Source organism: Ambystoma mexicanum, chromosome 1p (assembly GCF_040938575.1).
Source record: "Ambystoma mexicanum isolate Mex_15411 chromosome 1p, UKY_AmexF1_1, whole genome shotgun sequence".
NCBI classification, from domain to species: domain Eukaryota; kingdom Metazoa; phylum Chordata; class Amphibia; order Caudata; family Ambystomatidae; genus Ambystoma; species Ambystoma mexicanum.
In genome coordinates, this window is record NC_090921.1 from 1,463,578,411 (window position 1) to 1,463,595,127 (window position 16,717).

Consider the following 16,717-nt stretch of genomic DNA (forward strand, 5'->3'; position numbering starts at 1 on the left):
GCCAATCTGAGTCTCCTCCACCCCGTCCTGCTGCTGGGGCAATTTTTGCTGGAGTGCTGCAGATGTTTTCCAGCTGAGCAGCTGGCCCATGTCTTGTGCAGGTTCCTCCATGCTCCTGGAGCCATCTCAATCACTTTGTCTACTTCACGGTGGTGGGGCTCACACCGGAGTAGGTTGCTATTCTCATTTTGGCTTTCAAAGCTGTGGTTGGCTCTGGGTTAAAGTTCCTTGGTAATCTGATCCTTCATCTCGTCCCCTGCAAAGATTCACTCTGACTGGCTGTGACAGAATGGTCATCTGGTGTGGGCAGGATAACCTAAGCTTTTGTTCCGCATAAAATGATGCAGGTTGAGGAACACATACAGGTCACACCATAATACAGATGCACCACATAAAGCAGACATGGACTCTAAAAACGGGCCTACATTTCCTAAAGTCGGTAGATCTGTGTGTGAAAACAGGGCAGGGCTACAGGCCTGTTAACTGTCAACTTATGAATGCAACGTGACCCCTGGGGGAAAGGAATCAAACAGTTGGCCCGCATAGCCAGCTGATGGAGAGAACCGATGGAGGGGCCAGTAGGAGGATAGAAGTGGGAGGGGAGACCAGGGCAGTGTTGCTTGCATAAGTGAGATAAATGGATGGAGGTGAAGGTGGACCCAGGAGACCAAGTGGAGCAGGGAGGAGAATTACAGGCAGCATGTGCAAGGTGAAGGTTGTTGAGAGAGTGGGGTGTATGTGTGGTGAGTGAGGGAGAGTAAAGTAGAGTGTAGGGAGGTGTGTTTGAGCGTGTTTGGGAGTATGGTGGAGTGAACGGAAGGTGACTGGGAGAAGAAGTGGATGAAAGTGTGGCATTGTGTAGTGGCAGTAGAGAGAGGAGGATATCGGTGATATCTTTATAACAAAACATTGCTGGGAAATCAATATTTTCTTCACCCACTACTTTAGATATTATTGGGCTAAAGTGTGTTTATATAATTGTACCAGGCCTAAAATATGTTGGGATGGGTGTTGGAAAAAAATATATAGTTTACCCAAGAATGTTTTTTCTCAGTTCTGAAATCTGATGCAACCAGGGAGGGTGCAGTGGCAAATAGACGGGCAAGGGTTCCGTGAGGAACAGAAGGTGCTGCGGGGAATGGGAGGCGGAGGGTGCTGCGGGGAATGGGAGGCGGAGGGTGCTGCGGGGAGTGGGAGGCGGAGGGTGCTGCGGGGAGTGGGAGGCGGAGGGTGCTGCGGGGAGTGGAAGGGGGAGCGTGCTGCGGGGAATGGAAGGGGAAGGGCCCTGCGGAAATGGAAGGGGCGGGTGCTGCGGGGAATGGAAGGGTGCTGCGGAAATGGAAGGGGCGGGTGCTGCGGGGAATGGAATGGAAAGGTGAGGGTGCTGCAGGGAATGGAAAGAGTTTGCAACAAAAAAACAGAAGGGAGGAGTTTGCAGCGGGGAATGGCATCCGAGGTGGAGGTTGGGAGTACAGAGTAACATCAGAGGACACGAGAGTGAGTGTAAGGGAGAGATGGGCGGAGAAATAGGGAATATTGAAAGGGAGATAGAGGCTCATGGTGAGTAGTAAAAGGGTGCAAGAGGAAAGGACACTCAACCCAGTTGTAAAAATCCTTGTTTCTGTGGGACCTACGGAGGGGCTTCACCTCGGAATTCCCAGAGGGAGTTGGATAGATGAGCGGTTTGATTTGATGCCCTCACAACCAGCAAATCAGTTTGTAGATGGTAGGGGTTCTGGATCCCTAGTGACACCGTTGGGGTTTAGGGACTCCTGGGCTGAAGAGGGACAACCCATGGAAGACTAGAGGGTCCCTTGGTGAGCGCTTTGCAGAAGCCTTAATAAAAACCCTTTAACCTTTTACGGGAGTTGTTTTTTTCTTTTTTAATACTTTAACATCTTTGCATTAATACAAGGCAGTGGACATTTTACAGAGTATCCAAAGGCAGTAGACTCATGACATATTGACACAGTAACTGGCAAATATCAGCACCAAGCATATTGGTTATTATCCATTACAATCCCATTTCAAGTAACAACATCTTAGAACACATATAAGAAGACTGATATAGTCGCATCAGTGTGACCCAGATCTCATTAAGCAAAACACATTTACACTTAGGTTAGACCAACGGGTTTCCTGAAATAGGACTTCAACACTTAACAATAATCTCTAGGTTTAGTCTGGGTTGAAGACAGTTCCCGTAAACATCCTCTTATTACACAGTATGAAGTCCCTGTACCAATCATCCAGCTTGGGAGGGACCGTGGAGCACCAGTGGGATGCAATCTGCCATTTGGCCAGCAACAACGCTATTGCTAAAAATATCCAAACATGTTTAGGAACAGTAAACTGGTGCAAGTGAATGCCCAGTTATGTCTGCAAGTTTTTCCGAAACTAGGCACCACAATCCAGCCACCTGATTACTGGTTCAAGCAAGATGTAGAAAAGAAACATCAGCCATCTTACAGCGAGCGCAGGCCCCCATGGCCATGGGGTCGAATTTCCAGACTCTGACCGGAGTGAGTTAGTGTGTTCTTGAGGCCATTGGTGGTACGGCCTACTCTCACCTCCAAGTCTAAATGCATAATGGCTGTTAGCAGGAATGGAGCTTAGATTTTAGGATCTAGAGTGAGTTAGGTTTTCACTGATCATTTACTATTTTACACTATGTTCTATTGTTATGTTACACCAGAGTACTTATTTTCCTCCTTTAGATATGTATGACCTTGTAATGTGTAGTGTGCTTTTGTGATGACTGTTTGGAATAATTGTACCTTGCTGTTGGACTTCCTAACTCCTGAAGTTAACCCTGACTGCTCTATTGCACCTACCATAAGAGTTTGTTCTTTTCTTTTACGTGTCACACCGTTCAGCACGTAGGTTAGACGGTTCCACAGCCCTCACTAGAGGGTTGTGCACTAATCTCCCTAAGACACCCTGTGTAAAATCACCGTCCATATTAGCCAAACTGCTATGCGTAACCCACAAAAATCAGAGGCTGATGTTTTTATTCCCATTAGATGTTCACAAAACAATAATGAACTTTTGAGACAGGCTATGGAATTTCAGAAGCACAAGCCATGCTTTGTTTCTGGAAAAGCATAGGTTTTTTAAGCTGTACTTTGAAGCAGCTATCACTCTTGGTTGTATTTTTTCAAAAAGTTTAAATCGTTGTTCTAACTTGATTTTGATAGACCTGTATCCTTTGCTTCACTCCCATGTTGCCTCACTTTGTTTACAAAACATAGGCATTGAAAGAGACGTTTGCATGCTAACCATTGGTACAGATTTATCTTTCTAGCAAGACTAGATCCCTGCTGTATTTGGACACCTCATGGTTACTGTTATCTTTTTCTTTTCAGAAGACGGATCAGATTCTGAAGATAGTGTTGTCAGCAACAAATCTTGTCGAAATGAGAGAAGTCTTCAGGAGAAACTGGAGGTTATTGCCAGTGAGGGGCTGCTACCAATCGTCAAAGTCTTCTTAGATTGGCTTAGAACGAACACCGACATAATCATTATGTGTGCACAGGTAAGGGAATCTTTAATCGCTGAATTATTGGTGCCCACCACATTCCCTTTGAATTCCTAGTGTCGCCCCCTAATTTATGGAGCTGCTAATCTGTGTAATAGATGAATTTGTGAAACATACCTACAATGAGTCTGGATTGTTGGACAGTTTCACGCATTGCTCTCTGTACGTCTGCATGCAATGCTGCTCAGGTGCTATCTGGTGATTTCAGGATACTGATTAAAGTTTGATGCTCTAGCTGAAACTAAATGTAATCTTTAGCCCCTAGAACAGGAGGAGCCTAAAGCATTTGTCTCGCCAGATGTTTTGGAAAAACTTTAATCAACCTATCCAGCTTGGTCAATGATAAGGCATTGTGGGTGGTGGTGTACAAAACCGTTGCATACCCCTGCTCTAGAACAATGGTTTATCAATGATTGAATGCTACAACATGGGCTTCTTTGTTAAGAGTGGTTCCTCTTGCTTTAGAAACGCCGTCCCTTGTCCCGGCTCCACCTTGAATGAAACAGCATCTGAAGATTTGACTCCCCAAGCTATGCCACCTGCTTGTGGAAGATGGGTCCTGACCTCCATCTGTTGCTTTCATCCATTTGCCACTTTTTTTTATTATGGCAGCTGGCCAGATTCTCAAAATAGCGAGGATCTGTGCCTAGATATCTCCCCTCCCTCTGCCACCTTTTAATAGCCATTGGCTGGTGTCTGTTGTAACAGTGCTGAACATCAATGGGGTCCGAAATGAGTCCACCTTCTTTGGAGACGACCACTGCCCTCCCTCCCATCTTTGCATGACATGACTGCCCAGGCTTTGCCATCGCCCAACCTTCTGCAGGCTTCATCCATGCCCTGTAGTTGCTACTGCTGCCGTCACCATTCCTTTTGGCGGCAGCCCAGATTCAGAACCGCAAGTCACCCTGCACAGAGTTAACCACTTCCACCACCCTCAATCACAGCTCTCACTGGCCATTATCTTGTTTATAGGTCTCACTCCCCTGATATACAATACTAGGGTGTCCTTACCCAGCAAAGAGTGCATCCCTTTGATAGGAATCCTGGAAAGATGCTGCCAATCTGTCTCCTTCGGTAAGTGACTCCTCACTTTTAGGCTGACACCTTCCCTCCACCCACATGGCTGGTACCTTTGCCCCCTTCGTGCCCCACCACTTCCTTATGATTGTCATTATTGTCCCATTTTTGTGCACTCAATTTCACCCTTCGCCCCACCCACAAATTCCTGCACTCCTACCCCCACAGCACAGTTCACAAAAGTTTCAGTCCCCTAGAAATAAGATTGCTACCAACGTTCTTTATCCATTAAAAACTGTTTATTCACACCACATATTTTCTGCTTCCTGAAAGAAGCATTAATACAAAATGTGACAGATGTGAAATATCGCTTTTAGCAATGTCTGTGAATGTGCACACAATACCAGAGCAACTCTTTATAAACTAACAGGCCTTTCCACTGTCTCGTGTTCACAGAGCTCCCAAACCCTATGGAACCGTGTGTCCATGCTTCTAAACCTTCTACCTTCTGCTGGGAAAGTACGGGAAGCAGGTATGTGAAATGCATTAAAAGGGCCACCACATGATTTCATGGTGCATAATGCTTTTAATGATTGGGAGGGAGATGACGCCTAGCCCAGTTCTAATGTAGGGTTCAAAACCCCTACCATCTGTTTTTATTTTTTTTATTGTGTTTCAGCCAAACATTTGACTTTTCACATAGTACAAAAACATTACTCGTCTCGCAAGGATAGCTCGGGGGCAACGTGCTCGCCTTGAAAAGCAAAACGGCACAGAGCACCACAGGTTCGATCCCCGAGTCCGCGCTTAGAAACCTGTTGGTATTAAGCGCGTTATAAATATCCTATCCTATCATATCAGATCATTACCCCTCCCTTCCCATTCGGCTTCATTCAAATTCTGGTGCCTGTTGAAATGTCAAAGGATAGGCAGAAAGAAATATTTAATGTCATGCTGAATACACAAAAGCAGCAGCCATGCTTGCTGAAGAGTAGAAGCTCCTTTCAGTCCACTCAATGCCATCCTGTTGTTGTAGGCTGAGTGGTGGCATCAAGGGCAGTCTGAGATGTTTATGGCAAGCACTAGTTTAGCACAACCTCCCTACACTTTGCAGTCTGTTATGTAAATCATGAATGGTAGTTTGGTATGTCTACTCCCCTTTAAGTGACAATATATCAATTTGTGTTTGAAATCCTGGTAATCTTTGAATTGCTAAACATTTGCAATTGCGTTCTGAAATTGCTAACCCACTTACCATGACAAGGTACACTTTGTTCAAAGCCGCTAGACCCTTGCAGATCATTGATTCCACATCATCTTATAAGGAGACTGTTGGGTGATCTCCAGCAAGGTATCGTAACCAGATTCATACATTAATACACTTCACCAACGAAGCTGTGCCATGGAACACTGTTCAAGTTATCTAATTAACACATTTTTGGAATATTTTCTACAAGTGTTCTGGTGAGCGTTTAGGAAGACCAACCTGTAATGTCAGACACTACAGGTTGTTCCTCTTATTCCAGACTCACTGTAGTAGCTGGCACAGAAGTCAAGCTTCACTCTGGATGGGCGAGAGATGGTAGTAAAGAACAAATTACTCGCCTCTCGGTAATGTTCTTTCTGTTGGACATTACTCCCACAGATTCCTAATCTTTGAAATTTATCTCCCAGCACAGCGGCTCTTCTGAAACATTTCTGCTGCTACGGAGAGCACCGTGGCCCAATGTATAGAGGTGCCTCATGACCTGAGTTCCACCATTTGTCCGATAGCAATCTGATGCTTAGGAACCTCAGAAAAAAGATGTACGAACTATCCACCAAGAGGGGCAGGTAGGGAGGGTGATGAGGAATCTGTTGTAAGGAAAGATTTCTATTTTTTGCAACTTTTCTTTCATAGTTTCGTATGGACCCCCATTCTTTTTGCTCTGTGTTTATCCTGTCTGACTTTTTGAAAGGAAGTAAAGCCCTCGGCTTCACTTGCCTTTTTGCTCATTGTTATGGGAAAACTGATCCGTCCCTTAGACTATCGGTACTGGGAATCTGTTTCCCTTTTTTAATCCTTATACTTTTTAACATTGCATACAGCAGGTTGCATTGCAATGGGGATACTTATGTATCACCTGAGCTTTTTATACATGGGTTTTTTGGTTACTTATATACATGCCTAAAGACAAGCTTACAGTTTTTGCCTTATTTTTGGTATACCCATTCGCATTTACCCCGTTTGGCTACTAAACATGGCTAGTGCCCTAAAATGGCCATGCCACAAGATTTTGCTTGTTCTTTGGCCATATTGTAGTGTGGCATTCTTCCTGTCCTGTCAGGTAAGGAATGTCCTTACAAGGTCAAGCACTTGCCCAGGAAAGCTGCTGCATTTTCAGACTAGTGGGCCTTTGTGTGTGTCGTGCCCAGGAAGCGTGTGAGAACTGTCTAGTTTCAGTCCACCTCCATAGTGCCAGAAAGTCTGGGTGTGGGATAAATGGTGCAGATTCTTACCATTGGTGTGCTTGGTCTTGCTTTCACCTCGGATTTTCGACAAGAAAAGGACCCCTGTAGCCCTGTCTTCAGATCATTGGTGGAGCAAAGAATCCCGCGAAGAGCAACCTTCTGAGGATCCGAAGATGACTCCTGAAGTGGCTCAGCATTGCCTTCCATTAGACAGCCCGGTAAGCCCTGCTACTCTGCCTGATCTCAGAAGACCTGACAGTGCTTCAGCCCTTGAACGAGTGAGACCAACTAGTCTCAATGCCTTCTCACAGGATCCAGCCCTTGAGCTCCAGGGACAATTCGGAAGGCTCCTTCAGAAGTGTCCCTAGCCTGCCCGATGGACTGACAAGCTCTCTCATATGAGCTACCTCTCAAGAAGCATCCGTGTTAGAGTCCAGATTTCAGTAGTCACCAGCTACTCCCACAAGTAGCCTTCTTCTCAAACTTCATCTTTACACCTAAAGGCGAACCTGTCCTAGAACAGCTGCTGTGACCACGACTGGATGGATTCCTGTCATCACCTGTGTGCAGAGAATGTCTCTGAAACTCTGCTTCCTCCAACCTGTGAAGTGTTCTGAAAAGGTCTGCATCAGTGGATTCTGCATTTCTTTGTTTTCCAATCAGCTGGAAGAATCCTCGAACCTGCAACTCCTGGGTACCTCTGCCTTTAACAAACTGTGGAAGATCAAGTCCCCGATACTTCCAGATGATCCAAGAAGTCATGTGGGAAAATCTCAGTCAGTGGGGGTAAGTAATGCATTGTGCCAGTCACCCTCCTCCTGCTCCTCCTATGACAACATTGGGAACAAGTCCCTTTGTCTCCTTATTCCATTCCACTAACCTTTTGGTTGTCCAACCTCAGTGAAGTATACTACCCCTGGGTTAGCCTTTGTTCTGGAAGAAAGGAGAACCCATACTTAATTCTGGTAAAGTTGTTGTAGAACTTTTCAAACTATCACCAGCACAAGCCTATTGAAACAAAGCTACAGATACATCATTCTGGTGAGAAACATGGTTTCTCCTGTGACTTTTGGGCTCAAGGCCCCATTCATCTTGGGGTTTGGACTTAAGCTAGGTTTTTGTCTTGTGATATGATTCCATCCTTGACTGCATCTAAAATACTTAGCTGCTTTGCTGTTTAAGTGATTTGATGTATATTTGAACCTATGGTGACTGTATATATTTGTAACATGTTTTGCGATAATACTCTTACTTTCATTTTCCAGTGTGTTCAGAAGGCCTATAATAACAGTATTTTCATACTTGACTGACCAAAATTGAATTATTTTGTACCATATTGTTTGTGCTCATTAAGGGCACCTGACCCCACTCATTCTCGCATGAGAATAAACCTTGACTGGTCATCCCCGTACATTGATTGGGTTTTGGCTAACCTCTCAGAGCACCCTGTTCATAACTAGGGTGGCCTCCAAAAATCTGTCCACTGGCCAGATTCTAGAAATCCATCTTAACATCTGTGGGAGGGACGTCCATCTAAAAGATCTAGTGGACTCCTTCCCACAAATTCCTCATCTTTGATAGACTTGCTTGTATGAGACACATAGAACTTGAGGGCCCACAACGTATCTAGTAAATTGAAGCGCTCCTCTGCCTTGGAGGGATGAGGCAGAGGAAAGAAGACTGGCTGATAGATGTTTTGAACCCATTACAAAAGTTAACACAAAATTTAAATCATACACTGGTACTACAAACTGGCTTGGAGGAAACATTAGAAAGAGACCCCTCAGGAATCGTATGACCGCTGGGATCATGAAAAAGGAGCCTTGCTCCTGGGTCCTTTTGAAGACCAAAATAATTGCAAGATACCCCTTCACTGTACCAATCTGCAGGATTGTCTGGACAAAAGACAGAAGAGCAAGAGTGGAGCAAGAGAAGAGCACACCATCCGACAGATCCCATGCCTTATACCTTAGCCTTTCAGCAGCCCGGCATGAAGGTTCAGGCTGTGGAGGTATGGGGTGCAGGACCCCCAACTTCAACAAGCCCCACCTCACCCCCCGCATGTGGGGGAGAAGAGACACCAGGGAGGGCAGATGGCCTTGTCCAGCAACTCAATGGCTACCACATTCTCTGGCCCTGTTCCAGAGCGATCCAGATTGGACAGGCAATGTCTCCTGAGAACCAGCATAGTGACCATTATAGGCTGCAACGCATAGAGCAAGTCGAAGTCCCACTTGACAATCTTGGCATCCCCCAGAGCTCCCTGTTGTGGGATTCCCTGGCACTGAACAGAAAATCCTGGCACAGCTGAAACTCGGAGGTGGTTGAAGATTGTCTGATCAGTGCATCCCCCAGTCCGTTCTGCTTGCCGGCGAAGTGGGCCGCAGTCAGACACACGCTGTTCTTTAAATCCCAGAGCCACAATCTCATTGCTTCTCTGTATGGAGCCCACACCACCCCTGTTGTTGAGGTAGTGCATGGCTACAGTGTTCTTTCAGGACTAACAAAAATAAAAAAAGAAACCCAGTACTCTCAGCTCTTGGGCCCATCTTTTGAACCCATGCACAAAGCCTCACTTGAGGGACTGGCGTACAAAGTGGCTTTCTCATTGCTATTATGTCAACAAGAATAATAAGTAGTTTGCAAGCCCTATTGGTTTCGGAACCATTTGCAACTATACATAAAAACAAGGTATTGTTCAGAACTCATCTGAGGTTTTGTCTAAAATTCATGTCTAAATTCCATGTTAACCAATCAATTGAATTACCAGCTTGCTTCCAAAATGCACAAAGTACCAAAGAAAGAGCCTTACATACACTACATGTTCGTAGGGGTGGAATGTATTACTTGGAGAATACTAAGGATATACAAAAAACAATTTCTCGTGTCCATGGAGAGGAGATGTAGTCACCAAGACAACTATTGCAAGGTGGATTATCAAATTTATTCATAGGTGCTACTCCATAGCCAACAAAACATTTCCATTTAAACCAAGGGCTCATTCAACCAGAAGTACGAAAGCAACCCTAGCTTGTCTTCCAAATTTCCCCCTGAAGGCCATTTGCAAGAAAGGTATTTGGAGTTCAGTACACACTCTTGCACAACATTGTGTAGAAATATAGTCAGACCCTCAGGTAGGTCAAGCAATTTTAAGACATTTATTCACTCCTATCCCTTCAGTTCACATGCCACTTACATAAAGTACTGCTTACTAATTTATGCGAAACATTAATCTAAGCAGATTCACAAACTCCAGAAGACAAACAGTACTTAGCAATAATCTTCTTTCGAGGGGATTGTGTCCTGCGTATTCCACATCTTTGACAGTAATTACCACAGCTGTGCTGCTTCGGAAAACTTTTTCGGCGTAGGCGTCCTGCATCGATGACGTCGATACGCTCCCTCGAGGACCTCCTCCAACGGTCGACATCACCGGATGTTATAAGTAGGACGCACGACGCCCGTAGCCTCAGTTCAGTTTTTTCCGCGAACGTGTTCGCTTCGAAATCTCGGCGCGCCTCGGTTCTCTTGTGAATCGGTTCTTCGAATATCTTTGTGTTAAAGGAAATTATGTCTTCATCGTCTGCTACCCCGAAGTCAGGCTTCAAGAAGTGTCAGGACTGCGGTTCCAAGATGTTTCCGACAGACCCGCACGACAGCTGCCTTTGGTGCCTCGGTGAGAGCCACGCCACAGATGACTGTGACGAATGCCAGTCTTTGACGCATAAGGTTTTGCAGGAGCGGAAGAAGCAGCTGTCGGCGGGTAGGGTTTCCAAACACCGTAAGTCGAAGTCCACTGGACTCTCGACCGATTATTCCAGGGGCAACTCTCCGCGTCGGCGTAAGTCCAGGGGGTCTCGTTCCAGGAGTGGGTCCCGCCATTCCTCGGCCTCTTCGAGGCATGCACGGAAGCGCCATCATCGGTCGCCTTCCCCGACCTAGTCTGAGGACTCCGCCAGAGAGCGGGTTGCTTGTCCCACCAAGCATTAATCTCGGGAGGAATGGGACGCCTTCCGTAAGGAGATGACGGCGATTTTTGAGTCGCAGGGCACCGTTCCGACCGCGCCTTTCTTTGAGAGAAGCCAGCACAGAACGCTCTAGAGCCACCGTTCGCATGCCTGTGGGCTCGGGCGGTCGGTGCAATCGCTGGGAACCTTCGAGGTCCCGGTCGATCAAGGAGGATCACCGTCGTGCCCGCACCAGGTCCCGGTCCGCGGCTTCATTGAGACAGTTGGAGCCTGAGAGGCCTTCGAAGAAGGCATCAGCACTATATCCATCGAGGGACTTTCTCGAGGCATCGGCGCCGAGGCCGTTGATGGATGCGCTCGGGGCTCCTGCCTCGAAGCCGCTGTCGAAGTCGTCGGCGCCTTTGTCGACGTCAACGCCACTCCCATCGGCACCCTCGACGCCTTTTTGAAGAATTTTTGCCAGAGGTACCCCGAAGAGCTGTGGAAGCTCCTAGGAAGGCGCTCAGCAAGTCTGTGCGGCCTATACTCGACCCATACTCTGTTCCTCCTCCCAGGGTGGACTTGTTCCAACCCTTGGAGTACATTTCAGAGCTTGAGGAAGGGTCCGAGGATGAGGTGCCTCCTGAGGTTCCCGATGACCTGTTGTCTGATCATAGCCAATTGGAAGACCTTTGTTGATCTTTACATGACGCAAGTGGTCTTGATACCTCCCCGGAGGTTGAGTTCGCCAGACCTGAGCCTGGTACGCATGCTGACTCCTTGTACAGGCGCCTCATGTCGAGGGTGACGGAGTATCTGGGGTGGTCTGCTCCACCTGTCGATTTTCTGCAGGATGACCTGACGGATATCCTTGACCAAGCTCCACCCACTGACCCGGTGTTGCCATTTCATATGGCCATACAAAGAAGGGTGGTGGTGGCTTGGACTGCTCCGGAGAGTCTTCCGGGAGTAAGTAAGTCGTTGCTGAAAAAATACCGTCCAGCCAGTGGCGACCCCTGCTACTTGTCCACGCACCCCACTCCGGAGAGTTTGGTGGTACAGGCGGCTACGGCCCCAGCAAAGCAGGCGGCGTACCCTACAATCCCTCCTGATAGGGATGACAAACGCTTTGCTGGTTGGGTGAAGAAGGTATTTTCTCCTGGGGGTATGGCTTTAAAAGCAGCCAACTCAGTTTGTGGCCTTGCAAGATTCACGCACACTCTGTGGCATTGTTTACGGGATGGTTTTCTTACCTCCGTTCAGGATGGCAAGGATGCCATGTGTGAATCCGTTCAGTCAGGTCTGGACGTGGCAGACTGTGTCAGCTGGTCCATGGCGGCGAGCACTGTGATGCACAGGTTTGCATGGTTGCGGAAGTCTACGTTCGCTCCTGATGTACAGTCCCGGCTTCTCAACATGCCCTTTGATGGTGTCCATCTTTTTGGCAGACAAGAGCCTTGAGAGGTTGCAGACCTCCAAAGCTGCAGCGAAGTCATTGAGCACAGCAGTAAGTCAACCTCCGTATTTTCGTCCTAGGGGACAGCAAAGGAGGGGAGGTTCATTTAGATACTACTCTTCCTTTAGTAGATCGAGGGGGGCTGCCAGTCAAAGGGGCCAACGTAGGAGTACCAGAGTTGGAAAACGAGGTACTCAAGGTGCCAAAGCTGCTCGGGCAGTTGCCTCTTTGCCCTCAGGCACTGCCGCAGCCGCTTCCGCTCAGTCATGAGGACATGTCCCATGGTTCGCCGGTTGGGGGAAGGCTGGCGCAACATCTTGTAGAATGGCGTGCCATTACTTTAGATGTGTGGGTTCTGGCTGAGGCCTCACAACAATCCACCAGGGATGCTCTCTTTGAAGAGTCTGGATCCGCTCCTTGCGCAGGAAATCAAATCCCTTCTGGAGAAAGGCGCCATAGAACTGGTGCCTGTAGCGGAGAGGAACAAGGGATGGTATTCCCCATATTTTTTTTATCCCGAAAAAGGACGGGGGATTGAGACCCATCGTGGACTTGCATGGTTTGAACAAGCTCCCCAGGAAGGACAAGTTCAATATGGTTACTCTCTCAAGTCCTCCAGGCCCTTCAGCTTCAGGACTGGTTGGTGTCTCTCGACCTCAAGGATGCTTACTTTCATGTGCCCATTCATCCCAAGCACAGGAAGTACCTGAGGTTCGCGGTTTGGCAACTCGCATTTTCAGTTTCGGGTCCTGCCGTTCGGATTGACCTCCACCCGAGGGCCTTCAACACGCTGCTGATGATGATGGTGGTGGTGGCAGCGCATCTCAGGAAAGGGGGATTCACGTCTACCTCTACCTGGACGATTGGTTGATCAGGACGTGCTCTCCCGAGCAAGTCCTGGCTCATCTGTACGTCACCTGTCACTCCCTTCACAAGCTGGGCTTCTCCCTCACCTTAAAGAAGTCTCATGTGACTCCTATCCAGCGGTTCCATTACATTGGGGCAGTGCTAGACACATCCCTGGGGCAGTGTTCGCCTCCCCAGGTGAGTGCTCACCACATTCTGCAGATGGTGGACACATTTCAACGTACCCAGAGTCTCCCGACGTTCGAGTTCTTGAGATTTCTCGGCCTCATGGCATCCTGCATTCTACTGGTGCCAGAGGCCAGGCTGCGGATGAGATCTTTGCAGTGGGCTCTCAAGATGCAGTGGTCGCAGTTCTCCGGCAGGATGTCGGACCCAGTTCAGATTCCGCCCTCGGTCGCCTAGGACCTTCTGTGGTGGGCCGTCGAAGGAAATCTGTTCAAAGGGGCTCCGTTTTGGCAACCAGGGCCCTAGGTGACGATCGTGATGGACGCATCCCTCATGGGCTAGGGAGCTCATGCCAGCGAGCTGACAGTCAGCGGTTGTTGGTCTCAGTCGGAGTCCAGACTCCACATCAATCTCTTAGAGCTGCGGGCTGTCAGGCTAGCCCTGAAGGCTTTTCTGCCGTCTGTGCGGGGGAAGAATGTCCTGATTATGACGGACAATACAGTGGCCATGCACTACCTCAACAAAAGGGGGGGGGTCACTCCCACTGTGCTGGGAGGCGATGCAACTCTGGTTCTGGGCCATCCACCAGGAAATTTCGATCTCGGCAGTTCATCTGGCCGGAGACAAACGCGGCGGCGGACGCTCTGAGCAGGCAGAGCATGGTCTCTCACGAGTGGGAGCTGGCTCAGGAAGTTCTTTTGGAGATCTTCGCCCTTTGGGGAACCCCACAAGTGGATCTCTTTTCGCCACGAGTGTCAACCGGAAGTGTGAAAGATTCTGCTCGCGGGTATTTCCTCCAAGAGGAGCCTTGGGGGATGCGTTCATGGTGGAGTGGTCCTTCCCATTGCTGTATGCGTTCCCTCCAGTCCCCGCCATTCCGCAGGTGTTGCAGAGGTCAGGTTCCCGGATGATCCTCGTTGCCCCAGCATGGGCCAGGAGAGCATGGTACACAGACCTTCTAGACATGTCCATCTGCCCTCTACGACGTCTTCCCTACTGGGACGATCTGCTCTCACGGGAGGGGAGTCGAGTTCTCCATCCAGAGGTCAAGTCTCCTCAGCCTTCATGCTTGGTATCTGAAAGGCTGAGCTATAAGGATTGAGACCTCCCTGAAGACGTGATGGAGGTGTTGCTTTCGGCCAGAAGGCCTGCAACGAAATCCCTGTACCGTTGCCGTTGGAAGAAGTTCTGCCACTGGTACAGGGTACAGAATGTGGATCCATTCCAATGTTCCATTCCTTTGGTTTTGTCTTTTTTGCTTTCTTTAGCCCACAAGGGCCTGCAAGTAGGTACCATTTAAGTGTTACCTGGCGGCGCTGCCCATATTTAAGCGCTCTTCTGAGGAATGTTCTTATTCCAAAATTCCTTTGATTTCTCAGTTCTTGAAAGGGCTAACTCGTGCGTTTCCACCGTCGTCTTTCCAGGTGCCAGGATGGGATTTGAATTTGATTTTAAAGTTTCTGATGGGAGCTCCGTTTGAGCCCTTACATTCTTGTCCATTGAGACTGTTGTCCTTTAAAACTGTATTTGTAATTGCGGTTACTTCCACACAGAGTGAGTTAGTTGCAGGCACTTTCCGCAAAACCACCCTTCACTGTCTTCCATAAGGACAGGGTTGTCCTTAGGGTACGGCCTTCCTTTCTTCCGAAGGTTGTGTCGGAATTCCATCTGAGCCAGAAGGTAATTCTTCCAGCATTCTATCCTCCTCCACATCCTGGTAAGGAAGAGGAGAGGCTCCATAGGTTGGATCCTAGGAGAGCTTTGAGTTTCTCTCTCATGGATGTCCCGGGTCAGAGTGGACGATGAGCTCTTTATTTGTTATGTTGGAAGGCGTTTAGGTCAGGCTGTTTCTAAGCAGACCCAGTCTAGATGGATCATTTTGACGATCTCTGAATGTTATCGGTTGGCGGGGGAAGGACCCCCCCTATAGGTTTACGGGCCCATTCTACTAGGGGTATGGCTGCCTCCACTGCCCTACAGAGGGGTGTTCCGATTCACAATATTTGCAAAGCGCCCACATGGGTCTCTGTCCATACTTTTGTGAAATATTATTCCCTGGACTCTATCCATGGGCAAGATTTGGCCTTTGGCAAGGCAGTCCTCTATTCTGCAATTTGATGGGGCATTCTAAAATTTCTAAATTCTTTTCCCACCTCCTTATGTTGGTACTGCTTTGGGAGTATGTCAAAGATGTGGAATATGTCGGAGGACACAATCCCCACGAAGAACAAGTTACTTGTTTACCTGGCAACGTTCTTTCAGTGGAATGTTCCTCCGACGTATTCCACATCGTACCCTCCCTACCTGCCCCTCTACAGAATTTCGTATGTCATTGCAGCTTCCGTTTCCACAAGACTTTCTGTAGTCATACTGGCAAAGATTGGTGCCACATGTTCTGGGGGTAAAAAACTACAACTGAGGCTACGGGCGTCCTGCGTCCTACTTATAACATCCGGTGACGTCGACCGTCGGAGGAGGTCCCCGAGGGAGCGTATCGACTTCATTGACGCAGGACGCCTACGCCAAAAGTTTTCTGAAGCAGCACTGCTGTGGTTATTACTGTCAAAGATGTGGAATTTGTCAGAGGAACATCCCATCGAAAGAAAGTTACCAGGTAAGAAAGTAACTTGTTCTTCTGTAGCTTGTATCTGATTAGAATCACATTCACCAACTCATCCTCCCCAAGCGGGAGCAGAAGGGTAATTTAAAAAAAAATAAAAATAAACATGCACACACACTTCACAGCTCAGAAAACAATAAAAATGAGGATGTCATGGCACATGAAGGATTATGGGTATCTTTATGGTAAGTGTAGTGTTACTGGTACGCCCCTTTTTCCAAATACCTAAAAACATAGGTGGCTGCCTATGCAAAGCGTGGGATTCTAAGCAGATACAAGCTACAGAAAGATGATTACTGGTAAGTAATATTTGTCATATACCTTCACCCGTAGGAGATATAGAATAGCATTCAATTCATTGACCAGTGAAACAAAGGTAAGTACTCGGATGTGAAAAGGGAAAATCGAGATCAAACCCCTGCCCCCTCACCCCAGGCGCATATACAGAAGAACAGCAGGAAGAACAAGGAGCGCACTTATCATTTGAACCAGGCCCCAGCGCACCCATGGGTGACAAATATGCTGAAAGACACCCACTTCACCAACAGTGCAACTTCCATGCTACATTAGAATCAATGCAGCAATATCAGAATCTACAAACACAAGAATCCCTGTTTAAAGGCTTGCAAATGCCTATATGAATTAACTGTAAC

At 47.8% G+C, this 16,717-nt stretch overlaps 1 protein-coding gene across 1 annotated transcript in view; it reads left to right on the plus strand.

The window, feature by feature from the left end:
- The window catches only part of SMG5 (SMG5 nonsense mediated mRNA decay factor), a 1,109,458-nt gene that overhangs the window by 670,434 nt on the left and 422,307 nt on the right, over window positions 1-16,717 (plus strand). The window contains exons 13-14 of the mRNA XM_069607113.1: window positions 3,366-3,535; window positions 5,015-5,090. Coding sequence (XP_069463214.1) covers window positions 3,366-3,535; window positions 5,015-5,090 — 246 coding nt within the window. The remainder of the gene's footprint in view (window positions 1-3,365; window positions 3,536-5,014; window positions 5,091-16,717) is intronic.